The following is a 24,141-nucleotide window of genomic DNA, read 5'->3' on the forward strand; positions in this document are numbered from 1 at the left end:
CAATATATTCAGATTGATATATTTGATATAGCGGGCTGATTAGTGCCCCAGGCACCCCATCTCCGCCCTCCGCCCTATATCGGGCTCCGCTCTGCGTTTTCTCAATGCGACAACCTCTGAGCCCATGGATATCGACGACATTCTCGCGTCAGTGGATCGCGGTCCAGGCGCCAGCCTGGAATCCGCAGCGCTAGATCACCAGCTCCTCACGCGCTTCTGGGTAGCTGAACGCGCCGTGTCGGAGGTACTACCGTGGCCGGCGCCACTGATGGAGCGCATAATGGATCGCGTGCGGATACAGGTACACAGCACCTTCACAGCACTCCCTAAATCCAAATCACTAATGAAACCAAATACCTACAGATCGAAACAATCGAAGACCTAGCCGCATCCTCAGAAACAACCCCAACAACCGGAAACACGCACAACCCCAATCTCAACCTCCGCCTCTCAATCCTCCAAACCGACCTCGCCCGCAGTCAATACATAGTACGCAGTCTTCTGCGAGCCAGACTGGCCAAAATAACAAAATACAGCATGCACTATCTAGTCCTGCTCGCCTCGCGCAACAAAAACCCCCTCGCATCGCAAACACAATCAACCGCCTCCTCACAGAACCCGAACCAGCAGCCCGAGGACTCCGTGCCGGACATATCAGAGCTGACGGATCTTGCGCCGCTGTCGGAGCCGGAATCGTCGTTCCTGCATGCGCACCAGACGCTCCTGGCGGGCCACTATGCGGGGTCGTTCATGGGCGCGTTCCCGCGGCAGCTGAGGCGGTTGGATGATAATGCCGGTGGGACGAGTATGATCCAGGGGCCAGAGTTGAAAGAGGTTGTTTTTGTTCGGTGTCTTGGGGTGGAAGTTCCTGTTGTTGTTGGAGGGGAGGACGAGGAATATGATACGGGGGTTACGATGCGAATGGGGGATGTTTGGGTTGTGAGATGGGAAGGAGTTAAGGCGGCTTGGGGAAGAGGGGAGGTGGAATTATTGTGAGTCCTGGAGTCTTCTAGACTGGTTTGATATTCAACTTCATCATAGCGGAGTGGCGTTATTTGGGTTATTTTATGATATATTTTCCCTACTTTTGCGGGACTTGATTCAACGATGTATGTATGTCCTACCAAGGCGGTTTCCATTGGCCGTGCTAGTAAATATCAAATACTAAATCGGATGGTTTTCTATAGCTATTTCATTTCTTTCAATCCCCTAAAAGACGCCAATCGCTAAGCTCAGAGAAACGCAAGCACTCCGAAAGCAGACACATATACCGAGATGCGAGGACACCCCAGATCATAAAATCATAACAAACCAGAAAAGAAGTAGACCAGATAGAAGGCAGATGCCATCACCGAGATCGTATGACATTATGCGACATACCCGTAGGTGGGCGGATCTTCAGAGATTCGCTCCAGGTATTCGCGGTCAATCAGACTCTCAATGCGACGCTTGATCATGTTCACGTCTGGGACAAAGCGGGCGGAAAGTTGCGAAAGAGTCTCGTTCATTAGTTGAGCATGAGTAAGCGTTTTGCGTTGTCTGCCAGATATTAGTTCGTCAGATCATATACGAGGATTATGTGGGAGTCATACTTCATAATGCGGACGATAGCAGCTTCGATGGTACCGTTGCGCTCGTCATTCATTTTCTTTTCAGTGATCTTGCGCTGATCTTGGTTCTCGACTTTGTTGGCACCGCCGCTGACAACTCCGATACGCACTTTCACAAAGGGGCTGTGGAAATCATTGTTGAAAAAGAAGCGGTCAGTGGGCCTCACATCCTTGCTCATAGGCTCCTTCTTCAACACTCGAGTCTTTGGGGCAACCGCAAGCGATTGCAAGTTGCGGATCAAGTCGTGGTCTTGTATCAGGGTGCGAGTTTTGATCTCGTCATAGGTGAGGCCTTCGCCGTCTGGGATGTCGTTGAATAATAACAAGATGATCATGGCGTATGTTGACACGTTGAGTTCATAGCGCTGGACCTTTCCATTGGTGCGTACAAAGGTGGTTCGAAGATCGCCAGTGCCCATGCTAGCCTGCCACGACAGTTTGCGGCCACTGTGCTTGTCGAGATAAAATCTCTCAAAGCTTTGCTTCAGTGTATCAATCTCCCGTGGGAAAATGCAAGGCAATTGGACCGTTCCCTCTTTGGCTCCCATGATTTCCATTGGCCACATCGTACTGGTGAGGACGTTGATCTCCAGGTCCACGGGTTTCTGGTCAGGATCACCACTGCGCGCAATGTGCTCCTTGTAATTGGTGGTAAGGTCTTCCGAGATGGTCATATCCTTGAACATGGACTCAATGCGTTGAGTAAACTGGTTACCGACCTCTAACTTCATCTTCGAAATCATCTGTCTCTCTGCATCCATGCTGACAGAGCGTTTCATCAGAAGACGGCGTGATAGATGTTTCTTATAATAAGTTTCAAATAGATCCTTGTCCTTGATGTACCGCAACAGTGTAATTCCGCTGTCTAGGAGAACGTCTACCTCGCTTTCTGTCTTTCCCTTAATGCCCTTCTTCAGGTTTTCATCGAAGAAGAGAGATAGGTACTCGGAATTTCGCGAGTTTTGGTTGATGAAGTTGGCGAAGCTCGCCCCAATTGAGCCTTGCATGCCCTGGTCCGAGGCGAAGGCATTCTCCCAAATGTCATCGAATTTCCGCTTGAGGATGAGAATGTCATCGACCCAGCGGATTGCTGACACTGTTTGCTGACTCTGAGGCTTTTCTTTGTCTTTTCCCTTCGCCGGCTTTTTCTCTTTTTCACCATCTTTCTCTGCTGATGGGGCTGGGGCTTGTGGTAAGAGTATAGACGAAGCATTGATTTCTTTGCCCATTTCCACAATTCGCTTGCTGACCATGTTTGTCAAAGCTTGCTTCTTCTTGTCGACTCTTTTATTAAGCGTGTAAATATTCCGTAACCCCTCCAACTGATCGTGATCCAGCATTTGCCGGACGCCGGTCCCCTCGAAATTGACGACCTCGTCAATATTGTTCCGGATGAGCTCCTCGTCAAGCAACTCAAGGACCTTCGGCTCTGTCGTGACCGCCAACATATAACGGCATCGCTCCTCCTCTTCAGTGATTCGCTGGGTTGCGAATCGGCAAAACATGGTAGCATCTCCCATTTCCAAGAGCCGTTGCCCTTCTGTCCGGTAGAACTCCTTACTTGTTTCGAGAAAGGCTGGTTCAAACTCAGTCAGATAAAGTTTTGAGCTCTCCTCCTCTGTAACAGTTTCGTAGAGGCCCTCCAACATTTGGATGCAATGCCGAATGAGCGGCCGTTCAATAATGTGCCCAGAACGTTCCAGTTGGATCATGAATAGTATGGTGGATTCGAGTACATCCATGACAGTCAAATCAGAGCCGGCACGGACGGGAGCTCGTAGGATATGGTCTCGGAATAGAGCCAAGCAGGCAACGTAGATGGATGGGTGAGTACGGCTTGCCACCATACGGTCCTGCGCAAAAAGTTAGCGCATTGTATCAATACCGTAGAGCGTGAAAACCCCACCATATACATCAGAACATCGGTAACCATGCCCATGCCCAATTGATGATCTTCCCAGGCATCCTTCAGGACGGTGAGAAACTTCTCCCCCGCCTCCCTCCTCTCACTTGACTGGTCCTGCGCATCGGTGGATTTTTGCGCCCGCACGAGGGTCGAAGAGATTGAATCAATAATGTGGGTTCTGACATTGGTTTTCAACCAGTCCTGCTCTAGTTGTTTGACTTGTTCGTAAAGATCGGAAGCCCGCATCATCAACACGATCTTGTAGGCATGGCGGTAGAGCTCTTCAAATGCCAGGGTTGAGGCATTTTTAGTATTAATTTCAGTCAAGGATGACGAGAGGACTGTCCAGATAGAATCGAAATCTTCGGTATTGGCATGGGAGACTCCCTAGAAGTATAGTTAGTGAATAGCCTCATAAGTTTAACCCCGCATGGTCAACGAACTCTGCGAGGAGCTCGAATCTTGTGACGAGCCCTCATTGCTGCCATCTTGAAGGCAATGCAGTAAGTCCAAGAGAAAGTGAGTGAATAGAGAACTTAACAAAAAAAAAAAAGGTGAAGAAAGAATGCGCTCTTCTCTCCGCGGAGGCCAACCCCGGAAATTCTAAAGTTCCGGCTGTCACTGACCGAGCATCGTCATTTCACCTGTGCTTTTTCTTTTTCTCTCAAGTTTTGTCTGAAGCTTGCCTGAATACTTTCTCTCTGACTTGCAAATATCTCTACTATCTTTGGACTTATTTCTCTGTCAGCTTTCAAACACTTATCACCATGCGCCCTTTCACCCCGGGTCTCCGCCCATTGAATGCCCTTCTGTCGCAAGCACAGTCATACACTACTGTTGCGCGCATACAATCTTCACGCTTCCTCTCAACACAATCTTTCTCTCTAAACTCAGCTCGCCCATCATCTCTTCTCCCCCGCTCGCAGCGTATCTTCCTCCAAACCCAAATCCGATACAACTCCCGCGCTCCTCACCCTCTCACCGAATCACCCAAGACACCCAAGAGTCAGGCGGAGCAGGAGGCTGAATGGGAAGCGCGGAACCAGGAGCGTCGCAAGGATGAGGAAGCCTATCGCATTACATTCACGTGTAAGCCGTGCGGTCATCGCTCTTCCCACCGCATGTCCAAGCAAGGCTACCATCGTGGGACTGTGCTTATCCAATGTCCTGAGTGTGACTCGCGCCATGTCATGAGTGATCACCTTGGTGTCTTCTTTGACAAGAAGACAACTCTGGAAGACCTTTTGAAAGAGAAAGGTCAGACATTGACCCACGGCCACACGGAGGGCAACCTGGAATTCTGGGAGGATGGGTCTGTGAAGAGCTATGACTTGGAGGGCAAGGAGATACTGGGAGCAAGCGATGAGGGTAAGTCGGCTTGACTTCATTCGAAGTGAGGTTCCTGCATAGATTATTGGTGGAGTCGGTGCATATTAGGTGTTTTGTTTGTCTTGTTGGATGTGTATATTATGGCGATGAAAGACTCTCTACTCCCAGCATGGCAGGATCCAAGCATCGACGAGAAGAAGGATATATATTGGGGGCTTTGTACATTAAAAATCACTTTGACTGAATTCTCAGTCAACTCTTAATTTTCAAGGACAACCCTATCTTCAAAGACGACATATTGAGAAAACATAAGATTGTGTACAGAAGAAATCAAATTGTTCTGAGAAGGTATATACAATGCAAGTATAAATGTAGTAATCCATTCCACCAAAACGCCCAGTTTTTTGTATGCCAATAACACCATTTCATGACACATGCAAATAGATGTCAAATCCTCTACCAACCGCGTCTCTTTCCACGGTGCTCCAAGCCCTTCTCACGGCGCTTGTCTCTCTTCCGCTCGTTCTTCTTCATCTTATCACGTCCGTGCTTCTCAGGGTCAGCAACAGCGTCGATGCGACGCTTAGCCCGTCGTCCTTCACGGCGTTCCTTGATAGCCGCCTGGACTCTAGATATATGCTCCACGTACTCGGTGGTGCCGAGTTTCTTCTGGAGAAGATCTAAGACCTCGTGACAGTTGGAGACGAGGGATTTGTACGTGTTCTGGAAGGTCTCGTCCGAGGAGCGTGGCGCCGGGATCGATGGATCCGTCAGATGCTGCAGGGGAATGAGAATAACGCGCAGAGAAGGCCGGATCTGCTCAACCTCGATGTGGCGGATAAGTGCGGCAAGAAGTGTGATGGAGGCTGTCTTGGGAATGAGGGCTTCTGCTCGACCGGAGATAGTTTCCCGTCGCAAAAGGGAGGAAATCTGCTTGAAAATGTAGTGGATGGCAGATCTGTTGTATTCCACCTTGGCTTCCTCCTTTGCCTCTCCTTCAGCTTCACTGCCAGCATCCTCATCCTCGTCCTCATCTTCGGATTCAACATCCTCACCTGCCAGCTTTGGAAGCTCGAGTCCGTTTTGAGAACAGCAACGTCCAAGGAAGACAGTGTTGCGTACACTCTGCATAGCAAGTTCCTCGGCAATGCCCGGGGTACGCAGACTGCGAAGACTGGCGCGAAGAAGCTGCAGCATAGCTGGCTTGTCTATGGCGAGACCGGAACTTCCAGTCAAGGGAAGGGAAGCGTAACCCGCAGCGGCATTTGTCTTGGCTAGATCAGCCATCCACAAGCCTACAAGGTTCGCAGCACAGGTCTTGACCCATGCGTGTGGGAAGAACAGGCACTCTTGGACAGACGTCCAGATAGAAGCGCATTGCGGGCTCAGAGCAAGTGTGGAAGCCGTCTTGCAAAGCTTTGTGAAAAGTTGCAAGGCATAGTAAAGAGCTTCCCAATTGCCATTCTCATGATCATCTAGAACGGGCTGCATCAAGCCAGGGAGGATTCCGATGACAAATCGAGCCTGTTTATCTTTCTCGGTCTGCTCGGCCTCGAAGTAGATGCGCATGGCCTGCAATCCAATACTGCATAAAGCCATGTTGTCAGTCTGCTCCAACCACGACCGAAGGGGAGTAAGGATAGTCTTCATCTGCTCCCGATCCGCACGATTGAAGAACTCTCCTAGCAATGTACCAGCCAACTCGCGGCATTCCGGCGAGTCGTCATTCGCCATAGCAAGAACGATAGGCAGGAAGAAGGTGCTAATAATATCTTGTGCCAATTCTGGGCCGGTCTTTGAAAGAAGCGCGTGCATCGCCTCCATGACTGACTGCCGCCCGGACTGATGCTTGTAATCCAGGTTCTTTGCGAAGAAAGCGAGCTGTTTGGTCCATCGACTCTTTGCCTGCGGGTACTCAATCAGAAAATGAACATAGGTTCCGCGAGCAAGATCCCGCGCAGACCGAGTTTGGTTTGTCACCATCATGGTCGCGATGTTGTCCATAAGCTCATACATCTCCGGAACGACGAGTTTCCGGGACATGACTGCGCGGATGAAGTTGAAAGTCACACCTTGGCGATCTGGCTCCTCAATGTCGGAAGCCAGACGCTTGAGCAAGTATGCGAGATGTCCGTCACGAAGCTTGGTGTCCTTTCGTTCACGCAGCATGGAAGAAATCAATTTCAGGGACGCTTGTGCCGCTTCGGAGTTTGTGCTAGGAGACTCCTTAACAAGCTTGACTGCTTCGGTGAAATAGACGTGTGAGTTCTCGTCAATCTCCGGTAGCGGAAGCTTGATGATCGTGGATAGTAAACGGAGAGCAGAAACCTTCACTTCCTCTTGAGACTGAACAAGCGCATCACCAATGATGGGAATGAAGCCCGACAAGTTAGAAGCTGTCAACAACGAATTGAACTTGTTGAGGATAGCACGAAGCACATCCAGCGAGAACCGGGTCAGCTTGTAAACATGTGAAGATGTCGTACCCCTGTGCTCGCCCCGCTTAGCTCCTTGCAATCGGATCAAGAACCGCTCCTCGTATCTGGTCTTGGGCACAGCTGGGCCCGCATCTGGAGCATTGTCCCGATAAGCCTCTTTGATGACCTCGTAACAGAAGACTAACATATCGCGACTTTCGGCGTCAGGGTTTCTCAGAAGACCGATGCCAATCCTTCGCATGAGCTCATCAAGCTTGTTGACGAGCTTCGAATTGAGCTTTTCGCGTAGGAGTGCCTGGAGAGGCCTAATCAGGTTTGACAAGTGGTTGATAGTTGAGATCTTAGCCAGAAGCTCCATAGAGTCGTAGCTCTTGCTGCTCTTGACCTCCTGCATTTTACTGGTGTATCCTTCGGCATCCTTTTCTTGGCCGACTGTGCCAAAGGTATCATCCATCACAACCGCAACCAGTTCTTTCAAACAGTAATCCAAATCTCCTTGCTTGAAGTGATCGGTGGTGGTCACAAGCATAGAGTGAACGGTGAATGAGAGAACGTGAAGCTGATAACCTCGAGCGAGCACATTACGGAGTTCCTTGAGGATGTAGCCGAAATAAACAGGACCCAAAAGGAGAGCGAGCTCATTGAGTGTTTTCCGTGCAGTATCACGAGAATCCTGTGCTTTACTCTTGAGGGTTGCGCAGACATCTAGCAGGACTGGCGGGAGACGAATAGCCAGTTCTTCTTCGGGGAGAATCTTGAGAAGCTTGACAGTGGTAATCGAAGCCGGCAGGCGCATACTCATTTCCTTCTCCTGCTTGTGGTGAATGTACTTGGTCAGGAAAGGAATGAAGTTTGTGGTAAGCTCTGTTGACACCTTCGCAAGAGAAGGAACAGTCTTGGCGAGGGTGCACATGGGCAGCTCGACAACATCCATCTTATCAATTTCACCATCGATCTGGATTTCTGTCCCTCTCTTTCGGTTCATTGCACTAGACAGCGCATCGGACATGCGGCCTAGCAGTCTGAGGATGTTCTTCTCCTTTTCAGGCTTGCTTGCCATGTAGCTGCGGTATCTCCGAAAGTTTGCTCGGAACTGACCCCATTCCAACCATTCAGAGAGAACGCCAAGGGTCGCAACACCTTCGGCAATCAGGTTGTGGGCGTTTTCATCAGCAGCATCCTCGAAGATGAAATGCTCAATGAGGGGAATGAAGATGGTGCCCAGATTCGTAGCCTGAATGCTACCTTGAGCTGCGTCTGCAGCCAGACGTCGCAATGCACGTTGCCGGCGGTGCTGTTGGATGTGGAGAATGTTGGTGAAGAAAGAGGCCTCTTCATCATCGCCGACAAGAAGAACGTGCATGTCCTGCACAGCAGGTCTGGTGGGGTTGAGTTTGACGAAGTAGCCAATGACTGCGACAACTTCAGAGCGAATAAGTTCAGACTTCTGTCGGATGCCGTATTGCAAAGAGGGGAACAGAACATCATTGATGAGTGCCTCAAAGTCTGCGTCTGGTTCTGTGGACGCTCTGTCGATGAATCGTCTCAGACCGAAGGAGGCGCTAGATCGGATAGAAAGCTCATCTTCATCCCTCAGATGGAAAAGCATGTTGTAGAGAAGAGGCTTCCACTGCTTCGCGCTCAGAGTTTGAGACAGTTCGTCGCTGACTGTTCTGAAAGCCTGCAGACGTCTGGCATAATCGGGTTCGAGTCTTTTAGTTGAGCGAGAGTTTAGATCTGCACACAAGTCGGCAACAATCTTGAGGTTCTCGTCGTGCGTAGCAAGAGCACCAAAAACTCGGGCCAATACTTCTCTGTTCGCGTCATCCTTGAAGTAGTCGAACATCGAGCACACCGCATCAAATACTTGTTGCGCGAGCTCGGCATCTTCCTTGGGGTCCCATAAGGGCAAAAAGTGTTCGAGAATCTTCAACAAACCAGACTTGGTTCTGGGGCTAACACGATCCGCGGGCTGACGAAGCAGATATGTCGTAATTCCGACAAGACTAGCGGTCTCTTTGGAAGATTCGACGCAGGGAGCGATCAAGGAAAGAGTATTGACTCCGGAATAAAGAACGGGCTTCGAGGGGCCTCTCTTGAGAAGACGACCGAGGTGGAAGAGAGCGTGCTCCAGGTAGGGAGAGAGGACTTCGGATTTGATTTGCTCAGCTGGGAAGTCAGGCATCTCTTCGGTTTCCTGTAACTTTTTGTCCGTAGACTGCGCAACTAACGGAACGAGAATCTCATCCAAGATAAAGACCTTGACTTCATCGCGGGCAGATTCGACCGCGAGACAGTCAATCACCTTAGTCAAGACCTTGTCATTGTGCTGCACCAAGTAGAACGTTGACCTTGGAACAGCGGCCCAAGTGGAGAACAATCGTAGAAGGCCCGAAACACCTTGTGCTGTCTCAATAGGGAATTGATCCAGTCTGCTGTCAATCATCTCCTTGAAGATGATACGGACGTAGGGAGTCCAATCATGATTCGGGACAATTGAGAAGACCAAATTGAGACAGCGAATACACTCTGAACGAATACTTTGGAGCACAGGCAAGAGGCGTTCATCTGGGCGATCGCTACCCTCGTTGTAAATCGCCCGGCATGCTCGCACCAAACAGTAGACAACCACATCCATCGTCTGCGATGCAAATTCGGTCATGCGGGTTTGAAGGGTCTCAAAAACAGTATCGATCAGCTTAAGCAGACCCAGCTGTCTTCTTGGGGTTGTCAACTCTTCCTGGAAGGCAGTCGGATCGCACTCATCATTGTCTTTGACAACATGAACGTTTGCAAGAGGACCAAATGAAAGCTGCATGAAAAGCCCAAAGTCGTGCTCTGAAAGGTGCGAGATAGTTCGAAGAATAGTCTTTCGTCTGCCAGCTTGGCCAGCGGCCGCTGAACCAGCCTTAGAGATCATTCGACCATAGAGTAGTCGAAGGACAACGGGGAGGAGGACAACGCGGTGCTCTTGTTGAATTAGACTTTCTTCGTCGCCGACATGCACGAACACTGCAAGCTCATCTTTGAATCTAGCCTCATCTAAGAGATTAAGTAGGTTTTCTTGATACGGGCGTACATTCGGATCTTTCCAAGTGAAAAGGACTTTCAGCGCATGCTTCTGCAGATCAGAATTACCATGGCACAGGAGTCCCAGAACTGCCGCATGGACCTCGGGTGCCTTAAACAAGACAATGGGGTTGAGGAACTGCGCGAACAAAGCAAGCATCGACAATCGATCTCGGAATCCCCAACGCACTTGCGCATCATCAGTCTCAGTATCTTCGACCTTCGGCTCGCCAGTTGCGGGCGCGTCATCTTGGTCTTCGCGCAATGCCCAGGACAAAAACAATGGCACAATCTGGCGCGAGCGTTTCTCAGCAACGCCCGGTGCAGCGTTCAAGACACGAAGTGCATGGGTTCGCGGGGAAGCGGGAAGTATGTTTGCGACTGTGTGGTCTTGTTTGAATTGTTGAGATAGCACATGATACGGATCCTCTGTGCTCTTGGTATTTGCGGCGAGTGTTTTTTCAATCTTGGCGACATTGTAACACTGGAAGTGGCTCTTGACGAAAGAGCTTTCGTCGTCTTCTGTTGGAGTGTCGCTGGACGCTTCGGAATCCCGCTCTGACAGCCACTGGATAGACAAATCGGACACAATCTTCTCACCCTGGGGATTTTCGCTAATGGTCTTTAATGCAGCAGCAGAGTCATCCCACAATGGGGCCAACTTCTTCGAGAACAATCCGAAGCAAAAGTAAGGGACCAGGGTGGCCATCCATCTGCGGTGAGCAATTTGGGGGTAGAGAATCGCAAGTTTGCGGATATGCATAGAGATAGTTCTCACGGAGTCCATTGTCAGCGGGCTCTCTTCGACTTGGATGGCTAATTCCACGGGCGAGGGGTCGTCTTTGGCAAGGCGAACAATTAATTCCCGTAGAATCTGAAGAGATACCAGCCTCAGCCTGTGCGATGGGCTTGCCAGGTTCACAATTAAATCTTGAGCAAAGGCTTCCAGGGTGGGATGTTCGAGGTCTGCGGATTCTGGGAGAGAGGAAATGAAAGTAAGAGCACCCTCCAAAAAGACTGGCAGGCGAGAGAATTTTGTAGCAGTGGCGATGATTGGTTTCAAGAGGCTCGAGTCAAGCTCTCCAACTTTGTTAGCGAGTTCGACATACGTCTTGAAACCTTGACCAAGGAAAAACACTAGGCCCTTCGTCTCGGCGTTATTGCCTTCAGCTGCACCATCTTGGAACGCTGATAGGAGGTTACTATGCAACTTAGAGACCATCTTGGAAATTGTAGCAGAATCTGCAAACAAAGAGATAGCGGCTGGAAGCTTCACCAGCGCATTCAAGAAGGCTTCATCTTTTGTGGGGTATTCCAATGAATCAGTGATGCGGGATTTGAAGGCATCCGGGCAGGAAATGTAGCCAGGTTGCGAGATCTCGGACGTGATGCAACCAGCCTCATGCAGGCGTAACAGGGTGAAACAAGTCTCCCACTCGGATTTTTGCCATGATGAATTAATAAACTTCTGGAAAGGCGAAAGAAGCAAGCTCTGGAATCGCTCTGATCCCCACTCTGAGAATGTTGCGCAGAAGAATAGGAAATATTTTGAAAGCTGGCCTGTAGACACTAGGTCTATAATAGGGCGAAGGAAAGGTAGTAACTCGTCCATGGGGGACATTTGAAAGGCATATGCAACGCTGGTAAGGATCTGTAATATCGTTTCTGATGATACATCAGATGCGGACACCTGCTGGAGGAGGGACAGTTGAATCTGATGAACGATCTTCCAGTTTTGGATTCTGACACCCTTGCGAGTGGTCACAAGCAGGAACATTATACGGCAGCACTCCGAGAGATTGAGATTCGGGGTTGATTTTGAACGATCTTCGATATAAGCCTTGATTGTGTCGAGAATGGGACCGAAGGTATCGGGAGTCGTGGCGTGGACAAGACTGACAATCAGACCGAATATAACTTCTGCAGGATCATTGTGGTTTTCACTAGTCGGCGGCATCTGGCTTAGAACGCAACTGAGGATGTCCATGCCATTGGAGTGAAGCCCGTTATTGACTCCCCTGATAGCATCGGAGAACATGTTCATCAATCCTTCCCTGTAGTTCTCGGTATCCTTGTTGTCGTCGGCGGCCTTCGAGATATCGTCGAAAAGGAACGAGACCGCAGCATCGAGGGGTGCTTTGTTCTTGTAGTAAACAAGACCGGCCTTTCTAATAAGGAACGACATCGACTCAGCGGCGAACCTCGCCACAAATGGCTTTTGTCGTTCTTTTCCGAGATATGGAGTCATTATACCCAGCAGCTGCCGTAGGTCTGGTACCAACAGACGAGAAAGGAATTTGAAGATCCATGCAAGACAGGTGAAACTCCATTCAACGACCTCAATATCGGGATGTGTTGCCGCAACGGACGACACCAGTGTCACTGCCGTAGCAAAATGTTTTTCGAACTTGACACCCAGGTCCCGAGCAAATTGCGCAAGCAAGCTCAATAGCGGCTCCATAGAGAGCTGGTCTCTCTTCTCGATGAATTCCACCAATAGACCCATAATCTTTTCTTCATGATACAGAACTTGCGCAAAGCTCTCGGAAAGAGGGTTGACACGCCGTACAAATTGTGTAAAGTTGTCTGAAAGGTTCATCTCGAACCAGTGATCGAGAGCCGCTCGGAAATAAGAAGATGTTTCGTCTTCATCTTCGCCGAAACTGGCGCGGCGCACGCGGTGGATCGGGTCGATTTTGAGCTTGGTGATGCGTGATGAAAAGCCCTCGAATCGGTGGTTCTTTGTGGTTTCGGTGCCTGTTTTTAGGCGCCTAACAGGCTTTGATTTTGTGCCTGTCCCCACCATCTTGACGGGTCTGACGAGCAGCACTGTTCGTGAGAAAGGTACTGGCTATTTTTTTTTGGCTGATCCGCATGGAATACAAAAAAGTTATTCGGGACGGGATTTATTTATTCCGAGGCCGATATCTACTTACATCACGTGCTGATAAGGTGGCCCAAGCTCCTGCTTTCGAGAAACCCGAGGTGTTCTATCCTGCGCCTAGTTGCATGTAGTCGATCTTTGGTGGCAGCTTTGGACAGTTCGGGTGTTTGAAAAATCTTATACTTTTCGGGTCTTTTGTCTGTCCGTTTCCCCCCATTTTGGCTATCTTTTATCAAATTATTTCAACATCTTCCTGTACCGAGTCGACCTTCCACAAAGACAGACTCAAAAATGGCTCCCAAATGGTATGTATGTTTAGGTCTGCATGTATTCCAGTCTCTAACCAAATCTATATGTAGTATTGTCATTGGCAGCTTAAACGGTCAGATACGGCCTTTGTTCAGCAAGTTAGCCAAGCTGCAGCTAAAACAACATTTCTCCTTTGCGATCATTCTTGGCGACCTCTTCGGTGATGGGTCAACTGAAGACGAGCTCACTGATATTACCGCATTGCTACAAGGGAACATTACTGTGGCGTGCCCAACCTACTTCACGCTTGGTAACCGACCACTTCCCCCTCAGGTGGTCGAAAAGATTGAAGCAACTGATGAAGTGTGTCCCAATTTGTTCTTCCTGGGAAAGCGAGGAACCTTGAAGACAACAGATGGTATCCGTATTGTGGCCCTCGGTGGAACCATAGGAGAGGCAGAGGGTAGATCCAAACCCGAGAGCAATGCTAGCGGCAAGTTCCAACCCACATACAGTGAATCTGATGCTCGTGCACTGTTCGGCATTCACAAAACCGACATTCTTATCACCAACCAATGGCCGAAGGATGTCCGTCTAGGATCTAACTGCGAGGTCTCTGGGGATAAGGAGACTGTGCCATCCGAATTGCAATGCATTGCTGATGTCTGCGCGACTCTGAAACCCCGGTATCACTTTTCTCGGTCAGACGGTGCTTTCTTCGAGCGTGAACCCTTCTTTCACATGCCAGCAGAGGATGAAAATACCTACCAACTCACTCGGTTCATCTCATTGCCTACTTTCGGCTCGACAAAAAATGCTATTTATGCTTTTAGCTTGGACCCAACAGCACCTTTCCCAACCAGTATCCCCACAGGCTCCACCATTTGCCCTTGGTCGGCGGCGCAAAGTAGACGCAAAATGCTCCCAAGCCAAAATGAATCATACCAGCGCTACGCCCCCTCCGACAGAGATAGAGACCCAGGGCACCAGCGCCGACACAAAGAACGCGCCCCTCCGCCAGGCCCGGAGAATTGTTTCTTCTGTCTCTCAAATCCCAACATTGCCACCCATCTCATCACCTCAATCGGCAATGACAGCTACATCACCACCGCCAAAGGACCTTTGCCCACAACCGACTTCTTCCCTTCCCTGGGCTTCCCAGGCCATATGCTCATCATCCCCTTTGAACACTGCCCGACCATCGACCTAATCTTCGACCCGGCCACCCGAGCTTCGACATTTGCCGAGATGCAACGGTACCGCGAATCCCTGCACCAAATGCTGAACGAGCGTTCAGGAGGCAAGCTGGGTGCTGTCACATGGGAAGTCAGCCGCTCAAACGGCATCCACACACATTGGCAATTCCTGCCGATGCCCGTGGAGAAGATCCGCTCACGCCTTGTGGAAATGGCATTCAAGAAGGAAGCCTCGAACCTAGAATATTCGACGTTCAAGACCGTGCCAAACCCCGATGAAATGCACAATCATCATATGATCGATTATTTCCGAGTCTTCATTTGGACGCCTGCGCTCAGCAGTGAAGCCGAAGCCGAAGCCGATAATTGGTCTTCACCTGAGCACAAAGGCGTTTGGAAGACTGAATCTGGAGAAGAGAATGTTATTATTATGAAAATCCTGCCAGAGACCCGGTTTGATTTGCAATTCGGTCGTCGGGTCATGGGCAAGGTACTCTATTTAGATGACCGTATTAACTGGAGGGATTGTGTGCAGACCGACGACGAGGAGACGAAAGACGCGGAGGCTTTCAAGGAGGCTTTCAAGAAACATGATTTCGCGATGGAGGTTGAGGAGTGAATGTGAGATCAGCAAGTTTCTTCTTTATTTTCCAGGTTCATATATGATAAATGTGTGGTATGGTGATCAAGGGGTCTTTCCAGGGGGCGCGTCTTCGGAAAGCTCCCTTTTCGTGTATAGTACGATGAAATGTGACATGAGTTCAAAATTGAAGCCAAAATTCAAGTTTCACAGATTTTTGCAGATTCCACGCGGACCACATATAAGGAATACTCATATTAATGCGTTTTCCTATGCTGTTTCAAGCACTGAGATTCTAGCGATGCGAAACTGCTAGACTATGCCCGGATGCTCGAGATGCTAACCTTGGAAGATACCTGCGCTTTTAAAAAGCCTAACGCTTAATCAACTGCTTTATCGTCAATTACTTTAGCAACTACTTAAGCAACCAATTAAGCAACCGCTGTAGTAACTGCTTTAGTGGTTAATTAAAGAGGATCGTCGTTTCAAGTCTGGTGAATGTGATAGGCCGAAAGGCGGGGGAAACTATGGGGATGTGTCCCTTGTTGACCCTGTCAGACCTCATCTCTTGGTGTTTCAGCTATTTCCCTCTTCTCTCCTTCGTCGAGGCTCTTCTTCCGGCCATTTGGCAGTTTCAATCATTTCCAGAGTCTGCAACTCATCGTTTAGTCTTTTTTTGGATCCTCTAGGGTCTCACACACTCTCTCTAGTCTTTCTTCGTCAATGTCTCAATGTTCTATTTTGGTAACTTGCTGCCTGTTCGATCCACCCTCTTGAACTAGCATCTATTCACTCCATATTCGCTCATATTGAATCTATTGTGTGACTTCGCATCTACTTCTACACTCGGACGCGCCCCGCCTCTTGATACCTCCGACCCCGACACGCTTGTACATCTCATTCGCGCTACAGTTCACACTAGACTACGTCTAGTTTTGAATACATTGGCTGTTCGCAGCCATTGGAAATCGGATGATTCCCTTATCGCATTGCGCACCCGCTATTCATTTACAAGATGAGTCCGGCAAATATTACACTATGGGCTCGAGATACCGCGAGTGATCTCGCGGCGGTTCCAAGCACCTTCTCCAGCTGGGACAAATGTATGACCAAATCGTACTGCAAGTGAGTTCCCTCGAGGGATATGCTACCTTTGCGCATGGTCTGCATTCTGCATGATACTAATTAATTGGCGCAGGTGGCCCGTCATCGTTGGTATAATCGTCGGTTCGATAATTTTACTCTCCGTATTAGCTTGCATCTTCAATTGTCTCTGTTGCGGCTATCAAGGTTGCAAGTGCTGCTGTAGCTGTTGTTGTCCGTCAGGCAGGCGCAGGAACAAAACGCCTAAAGACTTTGATGACCCTCCTTTCCACCAGCACCAGCCTCCGCCAGCACCAACTCCAGTCTATCAAGCACCACCAGCCCCGCCCTCATATCGTGGTGCGCAACAGACTGCACATTTCGACGCGCCCAAGTCTCCGGCCGCCCATGTTAATGAGGACGCCCTGCCTGAAATGCCTACCTGGGCTGGTGCCGTTGACAAGCATGTTGAAGATTCGAATCATTACGACGACGTCGAAATGGAGCCTTTGAATCCGCCGAACAGGAATCAGGGTGCCGGTACACCTGGTGCCGTTTACTCTGACCATTCACCCAACCCACCCATGGGTGCAGCCGCGGCCGGATACAGAGGATTTGGGCCTACTGATCCGCGTGTACGCCGGTCCCCCGGCCCACGAGCAGCCTTGAATCCCGTCCAAGATCCGTACGGGCGGCGCTCGCCCGGTATATCACCATCAGCCCCAGCAGCTGGCTATGGTGCCGCGGCCTATGACCCCTACGGTTCTCGCTCTCCGACATCGCCTGTTGAAGCACCAGTCCACAATCCTTACGGCCAGCAACAATACCAAGATTCCTACGCTATCCACTCCTATGGCGCAGGAAATGGCTACCACGCCGTAACCGCCCCCTCGCCCGTGGCTGCATACAGGCCGCACACGAACTACAGCCCCGTGCCAATGGCCTTCTCCCCATCCTCGGAGATAGACCACGCGGCCGCGGGCCCAACATCAGGCTTCCAGCGCCAGCCATCCTTTGGCTCTAGCCAGTATCCCCCAACATATACCTCCCAGCCTCCATACCGCGGCTTCTCCCCCGGTGCATCTTCTACGCCCCCTCCTGCTTTCTCGGCTCCTTCACCTTCAGAGTACACTACCTATAACCCCCACGCCAACACCATCCCCATTCCCGAGCCCGACAACACCAGACCTCCGAGTCTGTTGCAGAGCGGTAGAAAGCCTACCGTCAATGCTTATGGCAACTTTTGAGTATGACCCTTGTCGATCGAGGCGGTTTCATGACCAGAACGTTTTTTTTTTGTTTTCTCTTCTACCTTTTTTCGTTTGATACCATTCTGAGGCTTTATTTGTCTTCGTTCATCTTTTATACTTACATGCCATGACCTTGGGCCAAATTTGGGCCTAGAATTAAAGATATTTCCTTTCTTTCATCACTTCTCCCACTTGTACTCTTTTGCATCCACGGGTCGGCTTTGACTCGTTCGACGGGTGGCGGGTTTTTTGAAAAACAATGCGCATTTTTGCCCAGCAGCATATGTCCCCCATGTGATTCCTCTTGATTGCGGAGCGAAGCGAAGCAATTAAATCATAACCTCGTGTGTATGTCACGTGACCGTTCTTTTCTCCTCCAAAATCATTAGTTAGAATCAATGCAGTGAAGAAGTGATGGGCTAACTTTGGCAGAATAATCCAACCGGCAGAATATATAGACTGGCCTAATCTGGCTAGACGATAATTTCTATTACGTGCTGTAGGCTAGTTACTCAAGCGGTTACTAGAGTGGTTAGTTACACGAGTTGAATGTTTACGAAGGACTTGAAGTTATTTGAATATTTTTTTCATTCTCACAAAAGAAAATCAAACATTTGTGAACTGGTTGTCTCCTCCGATTACCCTTTCCAGACCATTAAAATCTCACAAGGAAACATATCCAGAGAGAAAAGGCCTGTAATACACAAGCAATTCTCGTTATGTACAGCTGTAAGAGTCGCACTCGATGCAAAGATTACATCCTCAAGATCCTCCTCACTACCCCAATGACACGGTTCAAAGGGGGATATTATCGGGACAATGCATGAAAATACAAATGCTCCTGAAGAATTCAGCCAGTCAAGGGACTGGCGTTGAGCATCGAGATGCAAATTTGGACAGCGTGGAATGATCCACAGAAGAAAGTGTGTACATAGAAGGACCAAATAGTGGATTAAAGGGCGATAATGGTGTCAAAAGAATGTCCGGAGAGAAAAGGAGATGCCAAAGTGTCGGCAGAATGTTCGATGGGAATCGTCCTTGGGGGTATTGTCTTCATGAGACCCATGGAGGTATGAGAAAATGGAAATCAGGTGATGGTAGGCCGGGGGCGTCTTCGTGCGCATTTTCGGGTTTGAAAGTTGCGGTGTCGTAAGTAGACATATGAAATGGGACTCAGATTCAAATGAGGTCATAGGAGTCAATAACCCAGTATGATCCTGGGTTGTGGGCATAGAGAGATGTGGCGAGAGGCCACGCAAGGAAAATATTGAAGCAAGAACCCATGAGTTAAAGAGGGTCAGCCAAGGAGAGGACGATACCAAAATGAGGTATCAAAGAGATGAGGAAAAAGGTGAACAGCGCGGGGTATGCAGCATGCCAACACGAATCAGACGTCAGCAGAACTGAGGTGGTCGAGAGAAGAGAAGTTGAGGGTAAAAAAAAAAAAAGAAAAGAAAAAGCCAGCATAAAGCATCTTGGTATGCATCAGCCAAACACCACGCTCCAAGTACAAGACGACAAAAAAAAAAAAACAAAGAAAAGACATAAGACGCAAGAAAATGCAAATCACCAAGAAGGAAAGGTGAGTCCCTTAGTAGGAAAGCATGCGACGGCCAGGGGTCCGAACAGGCACTGGGCTTTGAGAAAAGGGAGAGCTTGGGTAGCGGTTTCGATCCTCGCCAAGTCGGCAACGTCCGGTTGGGCTGTCCTCCATCTGGGGTGATTGTTCACCAAAGGCAAAAGTCTGGGCGCGGTTCAGCTTGGAGCGCTGCTTGACCTTGCCAAGTCCACGCTCGCAGGCAAATTCGTGCTCCTTGGCGCTCATCTCGACATAGTTCTGAGGGAAGCAGAAAGAGCGATGTTCAGCGAAGAACGAGCTGTATCCACCATCCAGAATGTACATATCAGGATATGACAGGTTAGGGTAAGTATCAACATTGATAGCGCGGTCGTGGTGACGCAGGTACTTGGCCATGATGGGAGCCCGGTGGGCAGAGTACTCGCAGTGCAAGACAAGCGCAGTGCGAGCCTGGGGGGCATTGAAGAGTTCACCTGCGAGGCGTTCCTTGTCGTTATAGTTCAATGCACCATTGATATGGCCACCCTCATACTCATACTCGAAGCGGCAGTCAATGATGAGAATGTTATCGAAATGCTCATTGAATTTTCCATTCATGAGTTCCAGAAGAGTGCTCTTGTCGATGCGAGGCAGAGAGTCCGCGCGATCCTCAGGGATGAAGTGAGGCAGCTTCATGCTGGGCGGACTCGAAATGTCACTGATGGACTGGACGGGTGTATTTGTCGCTACCTTGGCCTCTTTATCGGCAATAACATCTGCTGGGTTCTCAAACATGCTCAATGATCGTCGGCATTGCTTGCGAGGACGCATCATCGAGTGAGCGGGTTTGCGAATTGAACAGGGAACGGGCGAGCCGCTGCTACGGGCATGCTGGAGGGATGGCCGCATACGGGGCGGCGCCAGGTGAGTGGAAGAATTGTTGCGCGAGATTGAACGCTCATGGGGGGGCGAATCCCCAAACATATCTTCCAGGGAAGTGGACGTGCTCAGAGTGGTCTTGGCCCCGGTTCCAAATCGGAAGGGGGGTGCTTTGCTCTCTGGTGCCGGCCGGGTCAATCCAAGCTGGAAAGACTGAGCCTTGCTTCTAGCCAGACTCGGACGCAGGAAGTTAGGTCGCTTTCTGCTGCCAAATAAGAATCCACATTAGCAAAACTGTAGTTGGTGGCTGAATAACACGTGAACTTACTCAGTTGGGCATAAAGGCGACTCCATGGGCGACTCTTGAAGAGGGCTTGGTAGCGGAGACACCATGGGTGATTCCATAGGACTGCCCCCGGGTGTCGGCGACTGGATCTCGATCTCTGCTGTGACAAAAAATGCGGGCTTGTGAGGCAGAGGCGACATATCCATCAGGTCCATAGCCGGAGCTGGTGAAGAAGATGGGAGCGGCGGGGTGGTCATCACATCATCTATAAAGTATCAGTCAAACAGTCGCTACCCCACCCTGCCATTCTCGGCACTGCTTACCTCGTCCATTGACCTGACCAAGCATACTGGCCGTGAACAAAGACCGGCGTGGTGTGGCCAACTGAGGACTAAATATAGAGTTAGCCGGGCTTTGTCCCTTTGAACCTCATGGAAGGACCATGGACCAGCTCCACATACCTCTGATCAATGTGGAAATTCTGAGACAGGTCCGCCGCCAGACTGGCAGTTGGGGATGATCCTCGAATGGGTTTCAGGTTGAAGTAGTCCGAAGTAGACTTCTTCATAGACAATTCCTTGAAATTGAACGGGTTCCCACCGAATCCAGACATTGAGCCCAGGGGATAAGTGGAGGCCTCTGAACGAAAGCAATGGCCAAACATGACCGACGGAGGCTGCATCGCAGCGAGAGGTGAAGAGTGTTCCATGGCCGGTGACAAATCGGACCTGGAGCCAAAAGCCGACGTAGTACAGTTTCTGGCAAAGCAACCGGAACGGATTGGAACAATGGCAAATCAGGCCCTGCGCAAGATGTCTACCCCGTACTAGGTCCTACAAACTGAGGTTCAAAGAAAAAATTGTCTCAATGCACGTCTCCACGTTTGCAATTTCAACGTTATGGGTCCCCACGATCGCCGTGACAACCAGTCCGGGAAAAAAAATTCCTAGGTCCCAGACCCTCACCACCAACGGCCAGAGTTGTGCTGTGTTCAAGACAACTAGATTTAGCGGGCCATGGCAAGATGTCGACCAGGTAGGTGAATATGGATTCCAGAGGGCGACTATGTCGGACGTGATTGGAGGGGTCGGGGGGGTAGCTCGTGGGTGCTGCAGGAGGGGGAAAGGGTTCCAAGAATATGATATGGCTTGTCGGACGGGAACAACAAAATTGAATCTCACGATGCCGAGTGAGGAATGTCGCGAGTAGTTAAGAAGAAGAAGAGAAAGTAGGAACAAAGACGATTTGAAGAAAGAAGCCGTGAAGCTGAAGGGATGGGCTTGTTGCAATGGGCAACGCAGGTGGGGAGGATCTCCGAATGTACAGAGTATTGAGTAATACTGCGGCTCCGATATTCATGTAATGAATATTTTAATATTAAAAAAGGGTATACTAGAGGTATTGGGGGTAATCGACGTAATCTGGGAGTAATCGAGGTATGTATGGGGGTGGAAACCGCTAGTTCCAGAGTACGGAAAAAGCCCAAAAAAGAATTAAAATCAGACTAGGACGAAAGGGAAGTCAAGAATAAACCTATTAATTGACTAAAAGAGACTGGGGAAGACTAAGATCGGTATGCAAAGGCGAGTAACCGGAGACAGTAAAAGATAGACAGTCCCCATGCTCTGGCTAGGGGCCAAATACTTTTTTTCGTCGTTGCCCGGGGCTCCCTTGCCGCAGCAACCCAGCGCCTATCACAGCTCGTCGGGTTGCTGGTATAGACGATGATGTCTCGGGTTTAGCTTTGTCTCCCCTGCTCTATGGAAGGAGGATTTGTCTTGCTATTACGGAGTAGTTATACGGAGTATTACACGGAGTACTATTACTATGTATGACCAGGGCTACATATAACTAGGGCTATATGTATGTAGTTCTCTCGTCCCTTCTTACGTTAAATAACTATCCAGTATCCACCAAAAAACTTTTTTTTCTCTCCCGTGTGTGTCCGTCACCGTATGAACCACAGTTCAGCTGAGAAAAAAAAAACGGAGCCAAAGAGATCGAGTCTAATGCAGAAAAATATCCACTTTCCTATTCTCGGGAGAAAATTTAAAGCTTCTGCAAGTGATGGGAAGCAAGTGATGAAGGAAGTAAGGGCGCGACTACGGAGTACATACAATTGAACGGCTTCTTTTTTATTGCGTTGCACTTTAACCTCACGATATGCTTCGAAATCCAAAATGCTGAGAAATGTGGTCTGGAAATTAGCTCCATTCACAATTATAGTGCAATATAGTGCTCGATTGACTCAACTAGTGCGATAAGAAGCCCTCTTACCCGAGGTATTGATTGGCCCATACCGGAGCGTGTAAATCTTAAAGATCTCGTCTTCGCAATGTGAAAAGAGTTGATCCTATCTCAGCCCTATTAGGGGATATCAAGAGCCGATCTGAGCTGGAATCTGTCTCCTGTACGTCGTACGGGGTATGTACAATGCGGCATCTTGCACGGGAGTGTCAATTGCCGTTGAATTGTCGAATTGCTTCGAGATCGGAGCGTCCAACGTAGTATCGTGTAAGGAATGGTAGATAATCTCATTCTCCTCTGGAAAGCGAAGACGCCATACCCGTGCTGCCCTTACTTGTACCGGCATTCTTGTTGATCAAGGGTTCACGATGGCTTCCAATGTCGCGCATCCCTTCCATCCCCCTTGGTAGGATGTTTGACTTCAATATACATTAATTGCCTAAGGGTAGTTCGATTGGAGTCCCGCTGAATGGCATTCACCGCGCTTTTTGCAACTTGACAATGAATGCGATTGTATCTGTATTGCCCTCGCTCCGGAATTAGGGCTAATACTCGCATCAAGGACAAGCCGGGATCACGATTTATGCGATTGACACAACAAACCACCGGTGAAGAACCTGGTACGGTCAACAACCTTAAACAAGTTTATCAGTATAGATCTCCTCCATCGGTCCTATTCAGGCTATCAGATGCGATATTTACAAGGTATACTCCGCACTCAATCTCTCAATTCGCCACCATCCACAGGCTTATACTTTGAACAAAGTCTGCGGAGTGTGTTCTACGGGGTGTGAAACTGCTAATCGGCTATAGTCGTCAGGTCATGGTGGACACTCGGCTGATGATTTCATTACTTTATTCTGGTATTCTAGACCCTCTCGTGAAACACCGGAACCTCGGGCTTCCCTGTTCATGGTATGTCCCGTCAATCCGAGATGCATCAACCCCCAATCCGTTGAATATTAACAATTGGCTGTCCTCGCTGTTATATAGCACTTGGTGCAGGCATCTTACACAAATCCCCCTGTGGCAGACGATGCGGTGTGCTCCCCGACGCTGTTCGGAAGATTGTATTGCCCAGGTGGCCCGTGATACTACGTCATATCGACTGCACATCTATCTATTTGCGTCCCGTGCACAGCTTGCAAACCTGATATCCTAATTTAAGCTTGGAAGTCGAGGACTAAGCCGATCTTGAAACCTTGGGAAGTGTCTCGGGTCGCGTCGACGCTTGTTTGGGGGTGTTTTGGTCTACTCCGTATTGACCACAACACTGGAATATGCACGAATTAGCAAGCATCCACTTTCCAGGCGCTTACAGATGCAAGACTCTCATAACATGCTAGCCATGTCAGCCCAAGTGCCCCGATCTGAGTATGTATCTGCGCCACGCCTGCAGTCATAGCTAAGGTGGGGTCGGAGAGGACCGCCCGATGATGTGACCGGTCAATTGCATCACAACGCCATGTGCGATGGAGCCAGTCATGTCAGTTCTCCAGCCGACTGACTTTCGCTGCTGCGGGGTCCGTCACATCTCACCTCGTGTCCTGCTAAACATAACCTGCATGGAGAGATGG

The 24,141-nt window shown here is 49.6% G+C and overlaps 7 protein-coding genes across 7 annotated transcripts; 4 read left to right on the forward strand and 3 right to left on the reverse strand.

Moving 5' to 3' along the window:
* Positions 1 to 124: 124 nt before the first annotated feature.
* On the forward strand, positions 125 to 996 carry sld5 (putative GINS DNA replication complex subunit Sld5; the record flags this gene model as incomplete). Its single annotated transcript, XM_039077370.1, has 2 exons — positions 125 to 301; positions 364 to 996. The coding sequence occupies 2 exons, from the start codon at positions 125 to 127 to the stop codon at positions 994 to 996; spliced, it is 810 nt and encodes a 269-aa protein (XP_038924865.1).
* Positions 997 to 1,367: 371 nt separating this feature from the next.
* On the reverse strand, positions 1,368 to 4,004 carry LCP9604111_9149 (cullin family protein; the record flags this gene model as incomplete). Its single annotated transcript, XM_039077371.1, has 4 exons — positions 1,368 to 1,539; positions 1,593 to 3,463; positions 3,517 to 3,903; positions 3,960 to 4,004. 4 exons carry the CDS (start codon positions 4,002 to 4,004, stop codon positions 1,368 to 1,370), a joined length of 2,475 nt encoding a protein of 824 aa, XP_038924866.1.
* A 279-nt stretch (positions 4,005 to 4,283) lies between these two features.
* Positions 4,284 to 4,898, forward strand: LCP9604111_9150 (DNL-type zinc finger protein; the record flags this gene model as incomplete). The annotated part of the gene is made up of 1 exon (XM_039077373.1): positions 4,284 to 4,898. The coding sequence occupies one exon, from the start codon at positions 4,284 to 4,286 to the stop codon at positions 4,896 to 4,898; it is 615 nt and encodes a 204-aa protein (XP_038924867.1).
* Positions 4,899 to 5,301: 403 nt separating this feature from the next.
* Positions 5,302 to 13,158, reverse strand: LCP9604111_9151 (uncharacterized protein; the record flags this gene model as incomplete). Its single annotated transcript, XM_039077374.1, has 1 exon — positions 5,302 to 13,158. The coding sequence occupies one exon, from the start codon at positions 13,156 to 13,158 to the stop codon at positions 5,302 to 5,304; it is 7,857 nt and encodes a 2,618-aa protein (XP_038924868.1).
* A 369-nt stretch (positions 13,159 to 13,527) lies between these two features.
* LCP9604111_9152 (CwfJ domain protein) lies at positions 13,528 to 15,300 on the forward strand (the record flags this gene model as incomplete). The annotated part of the gene is made up of 2 exons (XM_039077375.1): positions 13,528 to 13,541; positions 13,596 to 15,300. 2 exons carry the CDS (start codon positions 13,528 to 13,530, stop codon positions 15,298 to 15,300), a joined length of 1,719 nt encoding a protein of 572 aa, XP_038924869.1.
* Positions 15,301 to 16,276: 976 nt separating this feature from the next.
* On the forward strand, positions 16,277 to 17,591 carry LCP9604111_9153 (uncharacterized protein; the record flags this gene model as incomplete). Its single annotated transcript, XM_039077376.1, has 3 exons — positions 16,277 to 16,386; positions 16,460 to 16,476; positions 16,588 to 17,591. 3 exons carry the CDS (start codon positions 16,277 to 16,279, stop codon positions 17,589 to 17,591), a joined length of 1,131 nt encoding a protein of 376 aa, XP_038924870.1.
* Positions 17,592 to 19,185: 1,594 nt separating this feature from the next.
* On the reverse strand, positions 19,186 to 21,026 carry nimT (putative tyrosine protein phosphatase MIH1; the record flags this gene model as incomplete). The annotated part of the gene is made up of 4 exons (XM_039077377.1): positions 19,186 to 20,293; positions 20,360 to 20,582; positions 20,641 to 20,708; positions 20,779 to 21,026. The coding sequence occupies 4 exons, from the start codon at positions 21,024 to 21,026 to the stop codon at positions 19,186 to 19,188; spliced, it is 1,647 nt and encodes a 548-aa protein (XP_038924871.1).
* Positions 21,027 to 24,141: the final 3,115 nt, after the last annotated feature.

The sequence above is a fragment of the Penicillium roqueforti genome (genome assembly GCF_015533775.1).
Source record: "Penicillium roqueforti strain LCP96 04111 chromosome Unknown scaffold_42, whole genome shotgun sequence".
Lineage (NCBI taxonomy): Eukaryota > Fungi > Ascomycota > Eurotiomycetes > Eurotiales > Aspergillaceae > Penicillium > Penicillium roqueforti.